The sequence below is a fragment of the Anastrepha obliqua genome, chromosome 1, assembly GCF_027943255.1.
Source record: "Anastrepha obliqua isolate idAnaObli1 chromosome 1, idAnaObli1_1.0, whole genome shotgun sequence".
NCBI lineage: Eukaryota > Metazoa > Arthropoda > Insecta > Diptera > Tephritidae > Anastrepha > Anastrepha obliqua.
In genome coordinates, this window is record NC_072892.1 from 1,191,902 (window position 1) to 1,210,903 (window position 19,002).

The following is a 19,002-nucleotide window of genomic DNA, read 5'->3' on the forward strand; positions in this document are numbered from 1 at the left end:
CAAAAGATATGGCTACTGGAAGGCCCATCATGCGAAGTTGGATGGAAGTCATTAATCCATAAGACTACGTTTTGCATGGCGTACTGATATAATGGCAATTAACCCTCCGTTGGGCATTCGGGTCTGTCCAGACTGGCTTTTTCGACTTTGGACGTAAACTTAACATATTTCTATTGCAGCTAACAACTAGAGCTGCCAGATAGCTTCCTAAAATTTAGTTTTCTATCGATTTATCCTTTTAAAAAGGATCCTCGAACAGGTCTGAAAAAAGCTAATAATGCGAAAGGAGCAAATGCTTGCCCTTTCAAGCCCTGATGCATCAATTGAATTTGTCGGTTGTTGAGCTGTTTAGTAGAAGCGTGACCGCCATAAACCAAGAAGGTATGAAACTATTTGATTTTAACAAAATGGAGTGTATGGTCTTATAATATTTATTATAAGCAATATTTCAATAAAATCTTTAGGCACCACAATTAGCAGTAATGTCTTTACATCTTCAAGACATACTTTGTGTTAATTTCTGCGGAAGTCGGCTCCAAATCAGCCGTATTGCCTTGATAAGGGCTTGGGCGTCCATATTTGATTTTCTTTGGGGTTTATCTACCTACTACTCAAAAATTTTCAAACGGGTTGACATCAGGCGACTGTGAAAGTCAAGGCAGTTGGTTAACCGATTTGCGTCCAGTTTCAAAAGGCACTCCAGAGTCTTTGCTTTCTTGTGCGCCAGACTAAAAGAAATTCAATTATAAATATTTAATGAGACAAAGTCTCCTCCATTTGGTCCTGCCAACGGAATGCAGGCCTTCATATACCACTTACCCGCCAACAGCGGGTACCACATTGAATTTTTCGACTGCCTTATCCACGATCGCTTCCTTGCAATGCTCTAGAGTTGAGGACACGACTTTAATTATTTTTAATTTCGATTCAGTTGACGAAATCTCTCTTCCACCATAAAACCTACTTGGCTTTGTGCTCTTTTGCAATGGAAGCTATGGTAGACCACTCAAGGTACGACGATTCTGCCTTGAGAGGCAGTTATTTTTGCTTAAGCCTTTGCTGTCTTGTAAAGAGCCAACTTCCTCATTAAATGTTCCAAAATTTCAGATGATTGCCCTCTAAACATAGATTTTTAATTGATTGCTTTGGCCGTCGTCAAGAATATGCATTTCTCTTCAATCTTCTACAATTTTTTCTCATTATTATTAGTAACTTCATGACATAGCCTTAGCTTGGCCATTGCTCGTTTTTATATCTGTTGCGATAGAGACCACTTTCTTCTCGTACTGGACCCAGTATTCTTCTTTTCCTTATGCTTAATTGTGTAATTGCCGTTTTTGCTGATTTGTCTATGGTGACCACTGTCATCTGATATGACTCTGGTCTATCAATCCTTTCTGTAAGTGTTCCACAGATAGTAGAACTGGGGCAAAAACTGTGTATCATGTTATGGTACAAAATTAATATTATTTGATTTTAAAGAAAATTTTGCACAAAGAGATTGCAAGCAGTTGCTTCATTTCAAGCGCATGGGTTGAAGCTGCTGCATGAATAAGCATTATATAAATGATGATTTTAAAATTTATAGTTGAAAAATAAAAAAACTAAAGTTTTATTAAAACTAAGTTATCTCTATACCTATTTCGTTCGCTTTATGCAAATAATATAAAATGTCTGTGCACATTTACTATCCCACAGATAAGCTTCGTCAAATTTAATCAAATTTCAAAAACCTCTCCAAAGGCAATTGAAGTCTCGATTAGTGTACTCTTAACCGGTGACAAGTGCAAGTTTAGTGATAATTTCTTAGGATACATTGAATTGAACCAAAAGGAAAATTCTCAGCTAAAATTCATTTTGAAGGCAAAAACAAAAAAAAATGCTCATCAACAAATGAAAATGAATATATTACTCTTCCGTAAGCAGTTTCGCATGCAGCTATTAGCGGCGCTGACATGTGAGTTTTGAGATGATGAAATTAGTGTCCAAATACGGTCAGAATCGTTTCTTATATACACAGGATGTCTTCGAATTTAAGCATCACTAAGCATGGGAAGAGGGGCAGATCCTCATTCAAAAATCAGCTGCGCTGGGGACAGCATTTGTGGAGGAGGTGATTGGTAAAACACCCAAAAAGGGTGTAAGCTCCAATTATATGAAAAAAAGAACGTCGACAGAAGGGCGATCTTTACTGTTACAGTGAAGTAAAAATTCAGCAAATTTTCCACTAGATGTCTTCAGAGTGATTTTTATGCACTTTTCCTGTGTTACTTCCCTTCACTCCAACCCATCAGTGAGTCGATGTAGGTCAGTCACAGTGCCCTCCTTTAGATTTCACATTGAAAAGTAGCCAAATATATTTCCAGTGTGATGTAGTCTTGTGACTAGTGAAAGAGGTGAGCAATCATTTTCTCAAACTCTCATTTGATTCATCAAGAAAAGCTTCGCGTCTAGCCAATTTTCCAGCCTCATCTTTACTATTCTCATGGGCGGAAATCCAAGCGCGTGCATCGCTCATTGATACAGACATCGAACTCAACATCGATTTGCGTTCGCTGACTAAATATTTAGGAATTTGTCGCTGCTGATACCAGGGACAAAAGAGCTGCTAGGCTTTGTTAAATTATTTCTTAGCACTCTAAGAATTATCTCAATGAATTTTACTTCCACGTGGAAGATACTAGCCGAACGAAAGATAGATATTAGGAAGGAAAGATAGGTATAGAGAGAGATAGAGAGAAATGTTGGGAAAGCCAGCCTAAGACTGTTTCCTACGTAACTCTTATCAATATAGTTAGCGATGAAATACTGTATTCTTCTTTTCCTTATGCTTAATTGTGTAATTGCCGTTTTTGCTGATTTGTCTATGGTGACCACTGTCATCTGATATGACTCTGGTCTATCAATCCTTTCTGTAAGTGTTCCACAGATAGTAGAACTGGGGCAAAAACTGTGTATCATGTTATGGTACAAAATTAATATTATTTGATTTTAAAGAAAATTTTGCACAAAGAGATTGCAAGCAGTTGCTTCATTTCAAGCGCATGGGTTGAAGCTGCTGCATGAATAAGCATTATATAAATGATGATTTTAAAATTTATAGTTGAAAAATAAAAAAACTAAAGTTTTATTAAAACTAAGTTATCTCTATACCTATTTCGTTCGCTTTATGCAAATAGACTTTTTAAGTCTAAAAACAAGACATTATTTTCTGCAATAACCTCCTCGTTTGAATAAAATCTTTCTACCGCCAGTCGTTTCTTCAAATTGGGGATCAAATGATAGTCCGAAGGATCCGAGGGAGCTAAGTCTAGATAATAAGGGCATGTGTAACGAGTTGGAATCCCATTTCCATTAGTTTTGCGACCACAACTGCTGAGGTGTGAGCTGATGCATTGTCGTGATGGAAAAGGACTTTTTTTGCAAAATCACTCGACTTCCTCAATTCAAAGGAATGTCTAACAAAAAGAACTGTACGGAGCTGGTCTACCGATGGCTGAAACTTGGTGTGTTCCTACAAAAGATACTACTACCTAAACATAACCATGTAAAATATAATACTTTTATTTAGTAAATTTTTTCCACAAATAGATATTTGTAAAATCTCCTTAAGTTTTCCATTATGTACAAAGTTTGACTCCTTTATTATTTGCATTGAGTTCATAAACAAGCAGATCTGTAAAAATACTTGGGTTTTAAACGCTTTCCCAAAACCATTACACAATCAGCTCTTCACAATCTGCTTTTAAGGTCACATTATGAGCTTCTCGCATGGTCTTGGCGTTGGTTGGATGTCACCCACTGTGGAAATATTACAATCACCTGAGACGCCATTGGATTTTCCTGTGTCCATCGATCAGGTTTCTTGGATTGGTTCGACGTTTGGTTTTGGTTTTTTGATTGGAAATATACTGTTTTTTCTAACAGTAAATCGACTGAGTCATAGAATTAATATGTACTTACTGGCTTTGCCCCACATGGTGAGTGAAAGAAAATCACAATGTTTCACTTTCACCTGCAGTATTATTCTTCTTTTTAAGCTCTTTTGGATACTGATTTTTTTCGTACAAAATGTAAACTACCTATACGCAGGGCGATTTTTTGCTGGCTTGACCAGCAGTGGATTGTTTGTGATGTCGCCGCTTTTTCTCAGTGAAATTTTAGACAAGGAGTGAGTGCAATTGAAAGGATTGGTCTTCACGCCAGTTTGAATTTAACGCAACGCTAAACAACTAATTCTTTTCATTCCCATTGCAGTATTCGTGGCGCTCTCATGTCCATGAGCATGATGCTCCTCAGCTGCGGTGTTCTAGTTGGCTTCATTTTGCCAACAAAACTCAACTATTACATAACGCCTTGCATCGCCTTGGTGTTTCCAATATTGTACTATATAGGACTGTGCTTCTTTCCGGAGACCCCACAAAGTTTACTAAAGCGTGAACGTCTGGTTGAGGCGGAGGCAGCATTTAGTTTTTACAAAGGCATTGATAACTGCAGTCAAAAGGAGTTCATCTCAACCGTGGAAGCATCAAAGAGCGAATCAAGGATACCTAGCGAATTTGAAGAATTCAAAGCAATTGTTTTGAGTGCAGACTCGTGCCAACCCGTAACCCTGCATGACTTCTGTAAGTGTTTTCTTTATCCTTCCCGCATTCAATCGTTTCTTCCATCCGCTAATTTTTTGCAGTTGAAAAGTCTGCGCTTAAGGCATTTGCTGACGCAATTGTGCTGTGCATTTTGTATCAATTGTCGGGTTGTTTCGTAATTCTTAATTACATGGCTACAATATTTGCTGCAACTGGTTCAACGATGGATCCATATACCTCCACTACCATTGTGGGTGTATCGCATATTATTGGAACCATCCTTGCTAGCCTATTGGTGGAGCGACTTGGTCGGCGAGTGCTGCTCTTCTCGTCTGTAGCGGGTATGACAGCGGGCATGTTTGGATTAGGCGCCTTTGTCCAATTCATAGATGCTAGGACGATGGCACAATTTGATTGGGTACCGCTTGCTTTCATGGTAGCTGTGGTCTTTACGTCAGCCTGTGGACTTTTTGGCAACGGTTTCACCATAGTGGTTGAAACTTTGCCAGCAAAGGTGAGAGGTTTTGGCTTAGACTTAGACATATCTTTTTTTTCGTACGATTTTGAGTTAAATTTTACTTTTGAATTTAAATTATCTTTACAATTTGTCTTTGCCTTTTGAATTATACTTTGGATTTGATTTTGGCTTTGTCTTTGACTGTGACATATCTTTAGTTCAAGACATCGATTTGCATGATGAGAACGATCGATATCGATAACTATGGCTTGAAGCTGAGAATGGCAAACTTCCTTTCAGTAAAGGTTGGTTTAAAATTGTAGGTGCCCCCATTTGTGGAACCACATCAAAACGCACGCCTCAAAAAGGAGGAGGAGCTCGGCCAAACACCTAAACAAGGGTGTAAGAGCCATTATATTATACATAAGGTTTGGCAAGTCATCATAAATCGTCTAACGCAACAAAAACGCTTCCAAACTGTGGAAATTTAATTTGAAAATAAAAGACATAACTTCTGCTCAAATATGAACGAGACGGTATCAAAAAAAGGGTCCGCGGATGACATATGGCAAAAATAAATTTTTTGTTTTTTGGTAGGACTGTTATAAGCTTACATGGCAAATTTCAGCGTGATATGTCACATAGTTTGTTTTCTGTGCTACTGTAAACAAGTCAAGCTCGAGTGTGTTCTTCGAATTCTCTTTTATGACTTCAATTGCCTCAAAATGTTTTCCACGGAGCGGCAACTTGAGCTTGGGAAATAGGAAAAAGTCACATGGAGCCATATCAGGCGAATACGGTGCTTGCGGAATGATATTAACATTATTTTTGTTCAAATAATCGCGAACAAGACGTGATGTGTGAGCTGGTGCATTATCGTGATGCAAGAACCATGACTTGTTGTCCCACAATTCCTTCCTTTTAATACGAATGTTCTCGCGCAAACGCTTTAAAATGTCTAAATAATATTCAGCGTTAACCGATTTTGCGATTTGTGCAATTTCAAGCACAATTTCCTTTACTTTTCCGATGTTTTCGTCGTTTACTGATGTTGCTGGACGACGTTCATGAGGCAAGTTTTCAACCGACGTATGGCCCTCTTTGAACGATTTGTACCACTAGAAAACACGTGCAAGCGATAGAGCAGAGTCCCCATAGGTTGTCTGCAACATTTTTAAGGCGTCTGAAGCCGAAATTTTGTTGGAATAACAAAATTTCAAACAAATTCTTTGTTCAACTGGAATTTCCATCGTTAAATTCGAAGAACACACTCGAGCTTGACTTGTTTACAGTAGCACAGAAAACAAACTATGTGACATATCACGCTGAAATTTGCCATGTAAGCTTATAACAGTCCTACCAAAAAACAAAAAAATTATTTTTGCCATATGTCATCCGCGGACCGTTTTATTGATACCGTCTCGTTCATATTTGAGCAGAAGATAAATCTGTTCGCAAAGTTCATAGAGCGAAGTGTTGAAAAAGTCGCCAAAGATAGATTCATCGTCGTTCTCAAATGTGTTTGCGTCGCGGTTTTGCTAATTGGGCTCACTTAGATTTATCATTCAGAGTTTTTTTTTATTTATTAACCTCAACCAAACGTTTTTTGCCATTTTTGTCTGCTACTCTTTAATTCATTTTTTTCTAAATTTTCTTTCCAGACCCGATCTCAAGCCTTGCCTATATTAATGGGGTTCAATAGTATATTATTGATCATCATCATGAAGCTTTATCCGTACTTTTTATTGAATTTGGGCATTCCCACCACAATGTACACTACAGCGGCAATAAGTGTAGTGAGCAGCATATATTTGTATATATTTCTACCGGAAACGAAAGGAAAATCAATGGTCAACGATTAAAGTAACTTCAGTGTTAATTTCAGATTTTATTTCATAAGTGCAGTTTTTGATAAATCTATTTTTATAAATATAAGTACTTCCTATGAATAAAAATGTTATGAATACGACTGTGTATAAGTATGCTTACGAGTATGAGCATGAGTATGACTGTGAATTTGAATATATGTATGAGTACGACCATGAATATTGCGGGGAAGCTGCTTGAGCTTCGCCAGTAGCTGATAGGTATGTGAAGGTGCTTGTGAAACGGGCCGCTAAAAGCCAAAGCAGTGTATGAGCGCCTGGGCCAAACATAATTACGACGATTTAGTCTGCCTGTTGTTGTTGTTGTTGCAGTTCGCTAGGCCCTGCCGGTGAGGTGTAGTCACCGATCGCCATCGGTAAGCCCAGGAAACGTGCTGTTTTCACAGTTTGGGTCCAGTTGAGTTATGCCAGTTTTATGAGTTATAACCACACTCGCCAGCAGCAAATCTCGCGCGGTAACTTTGTTGTTGCTTTGGCATGAAATTTTCTTGCTAAATGAACAAACGAAATTAGTGTGAGTATTCCTAATGTATTTTATAAATGATGAGTTAAGCTTGTTTGTATATTTGAGTCATCTTTGTGCATATAGATATAAATACAAAGCAAATACAAAATGATAAAAAAAACATGGGGGCTAGGAATATTTGATACAGTATACAAAATACAATATACAAATAAAAAATACTATGTCTTGTACAATGTGGCGCAAAATAATTATCTAATTTTGTTTTTGAATAATTTTTTTACTAAAAAAAGGTCTTTGAATCATAATATAGATATATTTATTTTGACCTCTACACACTCCATTGCTTGTTTGTTTGTACACCGCAACTGTCTAGTTCTTCTTGTTTTTTTTATTGGCGCAATAACCACTTAAGCGATTTCGGTAACAGAGATTCTCCCTTGGATTTCTAGGCTCACATTATTAGCGGCGTTAATGCTGGTTCCTAGATAAACGAAGTCTCTTACAACCTCGAATCCTCGAATAACTGTCAACAGTGACATGGATGCCGATACGCGAGTGCGCCGACTGTTTGTTTGATGGCAGGAGGTACTTCGATTTGTTCTCGTTCAAAAGTGTAAAATATGATTGATGTACGACTCCATTCGCAAAAATTATAAATCTTACGATAGGATGAATAATTTTGCGCCATCTTGTATGGTACCGAACAGCAGACAAAAAAATGAAGCTTTTCAGAAATAAACAGCCAGCAAATATTTCATTCGTTCTCATTGGCGTATGGAGGTAAGTATTTTCTGCCACGCCAACGATTTCAGTGCAATAACTGTTTGATCTTCAATACCATACTCGGACGGACATTGTGAAAATTTGTGTATTCGTCAGAACAATGAACAGGTTGTTCAATAAGTTTCGCAGTTCAATAAGAGAGGGCGTTGCTACTACCCTAAAATTCTTTTACTATGCTGGTACAATATTCATATGAAAGTATTTTGAACTTCCATTTCAATCTGTCTATCATTCTTTGTCACAGTATTTTCTACAATGGAAAACATCAAATTTTATTTTTGCAAGGAAACAAAACAAAACAACGTCAGAAGTCGTAATGCAAGATATCGTATTTGAATGGCTGAAAGAGATTTAATAGAAGTCCTAGGCATCTCATTGGGCAGTGTGAGTAATATCGGCCAAGAAGCATCAGTTTTCTGGGAAGTGAAAGGAATTTTATTTGTGGACTATTTGCAAACTGGTGAAACAATAAATTCTGAATGTTATTGCAACCTTTTAGACGAATTGACGGAAAAAATTTGTGAAAAAAGACCCAGTTTGAAAAAGAAAAAATTCTATTGTTTACATTCAGAAGACCTTGCGCAGACTATAATAAAAACGTGTAAATCACACTATCCAATCTGCATAAGGGAAAAACATTTAAGTTAAAATTGTAATAGAATGGAGAAGTGTAAAATCGAGTATAAAAAATACTCATAAGGAGTAATTAATAGTATTAATAATAATAATAATAATAATAATAATAATAATAATAATCTATTTTCCCAAAACAGAGATTGCACGCACATCTAATATATGACGCTGCGGGTTTTTGGAAACAAAAGCATCCATTTATCTTATCGCGTTTTTTTTTTTTCAAATAAATAAATAATACTCATAAATCATTTTCCTTCATACTGAACAAATAGCAATTAAATTAATTCAAATGTTTTTGAAATCGTTTTCTTTGGGCCAGTTGCGCGATTTCACAGCTGACGAGCGCACACATAGGGACGGATTGCAGGTAAAGGAGGCAAAGCGAAGGACTCACAATTTGGGGAATAACAAAGAAAGGCATGACAGCACTGAGCAGTGTATTGCGTGAGAGTCAAATTGAAAGTTCATAGCAACGTAGTTCAAAGAAATTTTGCACATTTCTTAAATAAAATAATGTAATAAAATATTACATAAATAATTAAAAGGTATAATAATAATTCTCCATAAATTAGTTAATTACAAAACAATAATGGTAAACAATCAAAGATTGGCGATTTTTAATAAACGTTATCGCATGCAGATTTTAGTGACACTTACAGGTGAGTGCCGAAATGATAGACAATTTTTATTTGGTTTGCATGGAGTGCCACAGTATTTATGTCAAAAAAGTACCCGAAATTTGTCAACAAATTATTGATATAATATTCCAACTAATCTCCATGGTAAGCAATACAAATTTTCCATTTTTTCATTAAGTGCCTCAGTTACTTAGAATTCTTTTCGCGGGATGGTAATTTTAGTCGAGTCATGCTAGTTGAATACGCAGTTTGCAAAACGTTGTTAACGTTGGCTTGGATATACATACATATGCTTGCGGAAGAGGTAAGCTACATGAGCCAGTACATTGAAGTGGTGAAGAAGTCATGGGTTGTTTACTCACGGTCCCGGCCTACTGTGACGAACAGACTTCCTCCAGAAGTTTATGCCTATCTCGACGTACCGCTGCAGGGCGCTCAGTGAATTTAGCAGGATTAGCCGCCGTAGCCGAATGAGTTGAAGCGTGCCTACCATTCGGAGGTGCATAGGTTAGAATCTCTGTGCATGAAACACCAAATAATAAAAATAATTTTTTTATAGCAGGTAATGGCAATTCACCGTTTGTCTTTCTGTCATGAAAAAGCTTCTCATACAAAAAAAAAACCATTTCCCGTTCGGAATCGGTTTAAAGTTATAGGGCCTTTCATTTGTAATAGAAGGAGGAGCTCGCCTGAATACCCAATAAAGGGTGTAAGCGCTTACATATGACGTAATCGTAGATTATTAAAAATAGTTAACCTTTGGGCGCTCTCTTCGTAGTTATGTTACATATCTCATTTACACTTAACACTTTATCGACCGGTTGTGTTTGAGGCTGCCACTCAATAAGTACCGGCTAAATTTTCACTATGCATTGTGTTGTGCTTATTCCTTTTGTTTTAAAGTAATGGAATTTTATTGATATTTATACTTTATTTTGTATTTGATTTTACAATTTATTGCAAAGTACAAAGCTGCAAATAATTAACGACGTTGGCGCTGCGTAGTTATAAAAAGAGCAACCCACTGACAAAAACCGTCGATAACCAAAAGCCGATTAATAGGCTACCGGTCAATAAGCGCTGGCAATCGAAAAGCCTATAAATAGGCTACCGGTCGATAAAGTGTTAAGTAATACTAAAAATACGCTCTTTTTCCTCTCAAATCTCTATTGCATTCACGATGTACAGAATGCATAGGTGTGGCCAACGGCAGACCCTTAACCGACTTTCAGCAACCTCGGCCATGACAGCGAAAGCTGATATTGTATTGTTGGTACGAGTATACGGAACATATGTATCAACACTGCATTCACTTATGATTGGACGAGTGTGTGCATACGTGCAAAACTCTGCAGTCGAATCCTCATGATGAGGTAGCTGAGGTTATTCTCACAATTTTTCTTCGGTTGGTCAAACCACTAATATGTCATCTATGTATTGAAACATTGTAGCTCTTACGTAGAGAAAGTATGAAACAGCATTCTGACTTTGATACGAATTGGTTGAAGTGTTTTGTGAAAACAACTGCGAAATAGATAGTAGAAAGGTATAGAATCCACAAACCATTCATACAATTTATTTACAATTGAGCCCAAAATGGCAGAAGGAGGAGCGGCCGTCTTTTCTAAGCAATTTGATACCCTATGAAAACGAAACTATTTGAGGGACCAGCTCTGGAAACGCAGTCGATACGGGGACATTCAACCTCGTATGATTAAGAAAATCATGTGGTTTCAATGTTTTCGTCAGTCACCGATCACCAGAACGTGGCTAACCGCCAACCTCAGTACTTGTGTTTCCACAATGCCAATTGTCCGTATTGCGCCGGCACGTTTGTGCATTTTTGCACTACTACTATCTTTTTAGTTAATGAGCTTGCTTGAAAGTCGTCGATGGGATTTGTCTCGCCAACCTAAGTCCCATAAATTTTCTCCATTACATCAACAGCTCTGACTGACTGTAGATGCCTGTTGGAGGTCTCATAGTGGTATCAATACGGTGCTTTAGTGCTACTTTTGGAGTGCCGGGGTGGTACTTCAACCATTTTACCTGCCTACCTAAACACTATGCAGTGGTTTTTGCACCGCAAAGTCCTGATTCCACCGAAGCGGTTAGATAAATATCAGGTTTCATTAAATCTTTGTGATAGTAAAATATTTTACTAAATTTTCAGCCAAAATAAAGTCAAGAGGTTTGAGGAGTTGACTTAGTTCCCTAAGCAATCTGCATGCCTACAGAATCGTATAGACTTCTGTCTGGAAAACACTAGCAGTATTCGGCAATTTTAAGTAAATAAATAAATTGGTTGATTAAGCGAAAATCTCTGCTCCGACTCCCGATATCAACTTGGAGCCGTCAGTGAAGAAAGAGGTACCAGCTTTGGTGCAGATTTGCCCCTCGTTCCAATCCTGACTACTTGGAAAGATTGCTCTGGCGCGACCCTCAATATCCAGTTTGCGGATAGAGAAATCTGTCAGAAGTTCAGAGAAATACAGTGTTAACTGCCTAAAAATGCTCCCATATCCCTTGAGAGATTATCTCCAGAGGCCAACCTCGTTTGACCTCATTGTACTTTGAGCAGCGGTGGAAATAACATAAAAGTCAATGGGAAGTTCGTGTAAACGAGTTAGTTCAGCTCTGGGGCAAGTTTTAGATGCTCCGGGTGCTTTGCACCCTTTTCAGTTTGGAGATATTGTAGCCCTTCCGAAGAGCTTCCCAAGAAACCAGGCATCCTAATGTTAAAATTGGCAAAGCCGCTACTTTGTACATCAAAAGCACGACCTGTGGCTTAAGCCCCAAGCTACTCTGGCCTTCTTTACAAGAATTTCGGAGTGTAGCTTTGAGTTTGGAGTTAAGTATCACTCCAAGATACCTAACTTCCGAAGAAAACGGGAGAACGTGGTTGTTTAATTTGAGGAGTCTAAAGTGTGGAGCTTTATATTTTCTGGTAAATAGCACCATCTCCGCGCAATTTTTTTCCCTACCATCAAATACAAGTAAAAAAGGAAGAATTCATGGCTTTTATGCGAATCATCAGTCAGATTAATTCTTAATCCATAACAAATAAAAACCTGCGTTTGTCTGTATTACTGTGTTCAAAATAATTTTTAGAGAATTTATAAAATAAACAGACAAGTAGTCTGAACAGTTCTGACATATCACTAAGATAAAAGAGTTAAGCCAACTAATTAGGCAACGCAGGTAATTTATTACTAACTATTGCAGCGATTATGTTTTTGTTTTTGTACGAGTATTCCTTGATAATATTAGATAGGGGAATAAGTTCATAGCGTTTTTATATTTTCTTTTATTTTACAACGATTTGTTTGCTGTTTGGCAAAGATAGAATATAACTCTTTCTGCTCTAAAAGACTTTGTTAATTGCATTTTTGAGTTATTTAATTTTGTATTAATTTTGAGGCTTAGAAAAGCAATACCTAGAATTCACAAATCGACACCAGTGTTTTCTTTGCTTTTTATCGAGGTCAACCCGGGATTTTTGCGACGTGAATGGAGAAGGTGTCATAGGCTAGTCTACAGCACGGAACAGGTTTGCAAAGTTCCGGTGACACATCAAAGAGAAGGACTTCTGAACTCGATGAACGTCTCAAATCTATTTTGAAGGAGAAAAAATTAGCTGCGATCATAAACCGATTCTCAATCTTTATAAACCTCCATTCAATTAAAAAAAAAAAAATCAAATAAAGTCGCCTTCAAATTGATTCTCAGCATCTCGCCTGCCATCGAGCAACATGCGGTTATAAACAGTGCTTTTTGGGAGCGCGTGGTGCACTGGGAAATGCTTGAAATGAATGCCAGGGTCAAGGGGTTCTCTGCATTGCCCAGATACACCGCGTGAATGAGGCTATTTAACTGAAAACGCCTGATCCACATGGTCAAACCGTACTCCTTCTCGACAACGCCAGGCCCCATGTTGCACAAGCCCTCAAACCAAAGAATGAGGGAATAGTCACAAAAACAAACACTTATAGAAAATTGTAAAATTGACGAAAAAAATGATGAAGTTTACAGTGCTTATGCTTAAAAGTTGGAAGCTACAGCTGGTCGAGTTTATTTTTGGTTACCAATGGGGTGCTTTTGGTTCAATGCTAACTGTGGATGTTAAATGTTAAGTGAGAAATAATTATCCTCTGCCTTAAAAATATTGATTTATCTACCTCTGAAAATAACGGATAAATAATAATAGTCTATGTAATCGTAAATTTTCTCGTTTTATTTTCCATTCTCTATTTTCACATCAGCTCACATTATGACCCTCTCTCATGGCATCGGCATAGGTTGGCTCTCACCTACACTGTTGATATTGCAATCCCCGCAAACGCCTTTAAATTTCAAAGTCACCGTTGACGACGTTTCATGGATTGGCTCAATTTTCGGCTTAGGTTCTTTATGCAGCAATATATTCTTTGGACTCACTGCCGATCGTTTGGGCAGAAAGACGAACATGTACCTCTTGGGCCTTCCACATATGGTGAGTGAGTGTAATGAAGTGATCAAAATAAAAAAAAAATTAAAAAACAAAATTGTTGTTTTTAATTCATTCACAGTTTTTTTGGATTTTCAACTATTTTGCACAAAGCGTCGAATATCTGTATGTAGCGCGCTTCTGTGCGGGCCTAACCAGCGGCGGTCTCTATGTGATTGGGACTATCTTTATAAGTGAGATTTCAGATAAAGAGTAAGTGTAATATAAATAAACATGCGAATTCGTGTGTCTTACTTGTTTATATATAGATAAATTTTTTTTTCAGATTCTCACAAACAGGTTTTCTTTGTATATGGATTTTTTTTATTCAAATATTATTTTTTTATATATATATATTTTTTTTGTTTGCTATTGTTCTCTTTTTTATGCATCACTCTTCTTTTCAGAATTCGTGGCGCACTCACTTCATTGGCGATGATGTTTCTCAGCTGTGGCATTCTTATCGGCTTCACATTGCCCTCCTATCTCGACTATCACCTTATACCGTGCATTATAATTTTTCTCTCCCTAATTTATTTGATCATATTATCATTCTTCCCAGAGACACCGACAAGCCTCTTGCTGCGAAAACAGTTGAAAGAAGCTGAATTGTCTTTTGATTTCTATCGAAATGTAAAAACTAAGAAAAATTTTCCTGAGCTATCCGTAAATAAGTTGGAATCACCGGCAACCATAAGTGATTTTGAAGAGTTGAAGGCATCTAAATTCCAAGGAGGCAAGGCCCATTCCATTGCTTTGCATGACTTTTGTGAGTTGCTACTATTTTATGCCTTCTAGAAAAAATAATCTTTATCCATACATTGATTACCTTTGCTATCTTCATCTCTACCCCTACCTCTATCTCTATCTCAACTTTGTTTTGTTTGTTTTTTCAGTAGGAAGAAAGCAGGGTAAGACTCCGTCAGAAAATATGAGATTTGCAAGTGGTCTTTCGATTTCTTTGAAACTTTGGGAAATATTAGTTCTAGGTAAGATACATTCGAGCCTAAAAGGATTTTGAAAAATTTTCAAAATTGAGTCATCTACGCCATGTTGAAAATCGGGACCGTGTTTTTTTCAAAAATCAATATTTCTTGAACCGTTGGATGGATTTCAATGCAATTTACAGACAATATAGAAACAAATAAGTAGTTTAAATTAGTATTACGTTAAAAAAAAATTTCGAAATTTTGACCAAAAAAAAGTCAAAAAAAATTTTTTAATCAATTTTTAATTGATTTGGCCAGTTTTTTAGATTTTCTGTTACACACGTAACGATTCCTTATGATTTAACCTTTATTTTGAAAAAAAAAATTTTATGGTGTCTATAATAGTTCTCGAGATATTGCGATTTTAGTGGAAGCGCGCACCGTGAAGTTCGCGATTACGCAGCGCGGGAGTAGAAAAACGCGCACAGACCTGCAGCAGTCTGCTCCAGTCATTTCATACAGGAACACATAACGCAGCGCGAACCGTGCGTGCGCGCTTCCACTAAAATCGCAATATCTCGAGAACTATTATAGACACCATAAAATTTTTTTTTTCAAAATAAAGGTTAAATCATAAGGAATCGTTACGTGTATAACAGAAAATCTAAAAAACTGGCCAAATCAACTAAAAATTGATTCAAAAAATTTTTTTGACTTTTTTTTGGTCAAAATTTCGAAATTTTTTTTTTAACATAACACTAGTTTAAACTACTTATTTGTTTCTATATTGTCTGTAAATTGCATTGAAATCCATCCAACGGTTCAAGAAATATTGATTTTTGAAAAAAAACACGGTCCCGATTTTCAACATGGCGTAGATGACTCAATTTTGAAAATTTTTCAAAATCCTTTTAGGCTCGAATGAATCTTACCTAGAACTAATATTTCCCAAAGTTTCAAAGAAATCGAAAGACCACTTGCAAATCCCATATTTTCTGACGGAGTCTTACCCAGCAGCAAAAGCCTAAATGGCCATTGTGGCCGTTAGCATGGAACTTTAACCCGAACTAAAACCTTGTCTTGCCCGAATGGTTACTCCTCCCGGAATCTTCCCGTTAAATATTGCGTCGGGAGGCCGTTATTTAGTATGTTAACTCAAATCAGTCGGTCCATGTTATTACGTGTTCGTCTTGCATTGATTCTTCAGCGCTTCCATCAACCCTTATTGGCATAGGTTCACCTTTTGACGATTTCATGGTACGCGCTGCTATACCACTTAATGTTCACCATTTTGCAGGTTTATGCTCGCCAAAAAACCTGCGAAGGTTAGTCTATATGTGGTTCTTACATATTTCATATGCGATTTTTTCGCATTTGCCCAGATCGGCGCCGCGTACGTAATCACGAATGTAGTGACAAGTTAAAGCAGCTATCATTTTTTTCCTCGAGGTCCTCCTATATTTGCCATAAGCCTTGAAAGCACACCGTGTACTCGCTGCGCTTTTTTGCTGACTGCCTCACAATGATCCTTGAACGTTATTCTAGAATCAATGATAACTCCTAGGCACTTCAAGTACGACTGAGACTTCATGCAGTGCTCGCCTATCGTGATCGGGATCTTTTCGCGTGCCCTCCTTGTGCTTAACAAGACGACATCCGTCTTCTTGCGCTGCAAGTTGCAGTTTTGTTGCTATCAACCATTTTCATGTACGCGAAATTGCGTCATTTCATATGGCCATCAGTGGCTCGGGACGTTTATCTACTACCGCCAGCGCAATATGATCAGCGTACTCAACAAGTGTCGCTCCTGTGTGAAGGGCCATGTTAAGCACGCCATCGTACATAGCGTCGGACCAAGTACCGAGCCTTGCGGCACACCGCCGGTCAATCGCCACCCTGAGTGCCGTAGAGCAGCAGCCTATTGTTGAAATAGTCGCCAATAAAGCGCTGTATGTACGCCGGAACTTTAAATGTTGCGAGAGCGTTCATTATCTGGATCCAGTTCGCAGAGCTGAACGCAGTTTTTAATCACAGTCGCACCATCGCACAATAGTTGCCGGATCCCTAACTTCTGTGCTTTGTGGCTTCCTGTGCAACAATGCTCATTACCATGCTTATGGCATCCCCTGTCGAGCGCGCTTTTCGTAAACAAAACTGTCTATTTCTATCCCCATTTCTATCTCCAATTCTATCTCTATTCTAAATCTATCTCCATTTCTATCTCCAATTCTATTTCTATCTCTATATCTATTCTCTGTTATCTTATGCTCCTTCTAACACTGTTTCTTTCCACTTTCCATTTCGCAGACAATAAATCAGCTTTAAAAAAATTTGCTCTTGCTTTTGTCATCTGTATTCAGGCACAATTTTCCAGCAGCTTCGCTTTTGTCAATTATATGTCTCACATTTTCTCTGAATCTGGATCAACAATGGATCCAAATAAGTGTACCTTGATTGTGGGTGTGGTACAAATTATAGGCACCTTATTGGCTTCCATTCTGGTCGAACGTTTTGGTCGTAGAACGCTAATGTTACTCTCGACCGCTGGCATGGCTTTGGGAATGTTTTTCTTTGGCGCTTTTGTACAATTTACCGGAGAATCGACCAAAGCTGAGTTCAATTGGATTCCTCTGGTGGCGATGGCTTTTGTCACAGCTACCGCCGCTTTTGGTGTAATCTCATTAACATTTACGATAATAGTGGAAATCTTGCCGGCAAAGGTGAGTTGGTGCGCTATCCTTGGGTGTGTTCGTTTTAATGTATTTTTATTTTTTAGATTCGTCCTCAAGCTCAATCAATTGCGATGATGTTTTGCAGTATTATGGTTTTCATCACACTAAAGTTGTACCCCTATTTCCTCTACAATTTCGGCATATCAATCACAATGTACTCGTGTGCTGGCTCCTGTGTGGTTACTGGAATTTATTTGCTCATATTTTTGCCGGAGACGAAAGGCAAATCGATGGTGAACGATTAAGACGTGTTGATGTAGTATTTACCGAAATTCTACTAAAGTTATTGAATTTTTACTTAACGAAGTTCAAGATATTTACAAATGTAAAAGTGATGTGTAGGAAGTTAATTGTTTGCTATATAAATATAATTCGCTTTTGGTAAATTAAAGTGCGATTTTTTTAATATTATCAGCCATATCTAATCTAGGGTTTATTCTTATCTTACCTATGATTTTGTACAGCGAAAACCTCCTTTTCTTCTCTTCTTAATTGGCGCTATAACCGCTTACGCGATTTTGGCCGAGTTTAACAAAGCGCGCCCAGCCAACGTAGCCGCTGGATCTTTATTCGCTGCGCTATGTCTATGTCGTCGTAAAGCTCATACAGCTCATCGTTCCATCGTCTGCGATATTCGCCGTTGCCAACGTGCAAAGGTCCAAAAATCTTACGCAGAATCTTTCTCTCGAACACTCCAAGCGTCGCTTCATCGGACGTTGTCATCGTCCAAGCTTCTGCACCATACGTTAGGACGGGCATGATGAGAGTCTTGTAGAGTGTTAGTTTTGTTCGTCGAGAGAGGACTTTACTAATCAATTGCCTACTTAGTCCAAAGTAGAACTTGTTGGCAAGAGAGATTCTACGTTGGATTTCCAGGCTGACATTGTTATCGGTGTTAATGCTGGTTCCTAAATAGACGAAGTCTTTTACAACCTCGAAATTATTACTGTCTACAGTGACGTGGGTGCCGATACGTTGTCCTCGTTCACCACCAAACCCATTCGCTTTGCCTCTTTATCCAGTTTGGAGAAGGCAGAACTAACAGCGCGGTTGTTAAGGCCGATGATGTCAATATCATCGGCATACGCCAGCAATTGTACGCTCTTATAAAAAATTGTGCCTGAGCGATTAAGTTCTGCGGCTCGTACGATGCTCTCCAACATCAGGTTAAAGAAGTCACACGACAGCGAGTCACCCTGTCTGAAACTTCGTTTGGTATCAAACGGCTCGGAGAGGTCCTTCCCAATTCTGACGGCGCTGCTGGTGTTGAGCAACGTCATCTTACATAGCCGTATTAGTTTTGTGGGGATACCAAATTCAGACATCGCGGCATACAGGTAACTCCTTTCCGTACTGTCGAATGCAGCTTTGAAATCGACGAAAAGATGGTGTGTGTCGATTCT

General features: G+C 38.0%; 1 protein-coding gene across 1 annotated transcript; it reads left to right on the forward strand.

The window, feature by feature from the left end:
• The first annotated feature begins 1,759 nt into the window (after positions 1 to 1,759).
• LOC129235360 (uncharacterized) lies at positions 1,760 to 17,951 on the forward strand. Its single transcript, XM_054869168.1, has 12 exons — positions 1,760 to 1,957; positions 3,751 to 3,980; positions 4,041 to 4,171; positions 4,258 to 4,625; positions 4,688 to 5,100; positions 6,705 to 6,903; positions 9,354 to 9,473; positions 13,715 to 13,944; positions 14,021 to 14,151; positions 14,346 to 14,707; positions 17,175 to 17,587; positions 17,644 to 17,951. Exons 1-12 carry the CDS (start codon positions 1,894 to 1,896, stop codon positions 17,842 to 17,844), a joined length of 2,862 nt encoding a protein of 953 aa, XP_054725143.1. The 5' UTR covers positions 1,760 to 1,893; the 3' UTR covers positions 17,845 to 17,951.
• The last annotated feature ends 1,051 nt before the right edge of the window (positions 17,952 to 19,002 follow it).

Excerpts from the sequence above, each read along its gene's own strand:
- LOC129235360 (XM_054869168.1), top strand. The coding sequence starts at position 1,894 with ATGAAAATGAATATATTACTCTTCCGTAAGCAGTTTCGCATGCAGCTA. Across the intron at positions 9,474-13,714 it reads GATTTTAGTGACACTTACAG|CTCACATTATGACCCTCTCT; the intron begins GTGAGTGCCGAA and ends TTTTCACATCAG. Across the intron at positions 13,945-14,020 it reads TCTTGGGCCTTCCACATATG|TTTTTTTGGATTTTCAACTA; the intron begins GTGAGTGAGTGT and ends ATTCATTCACAG.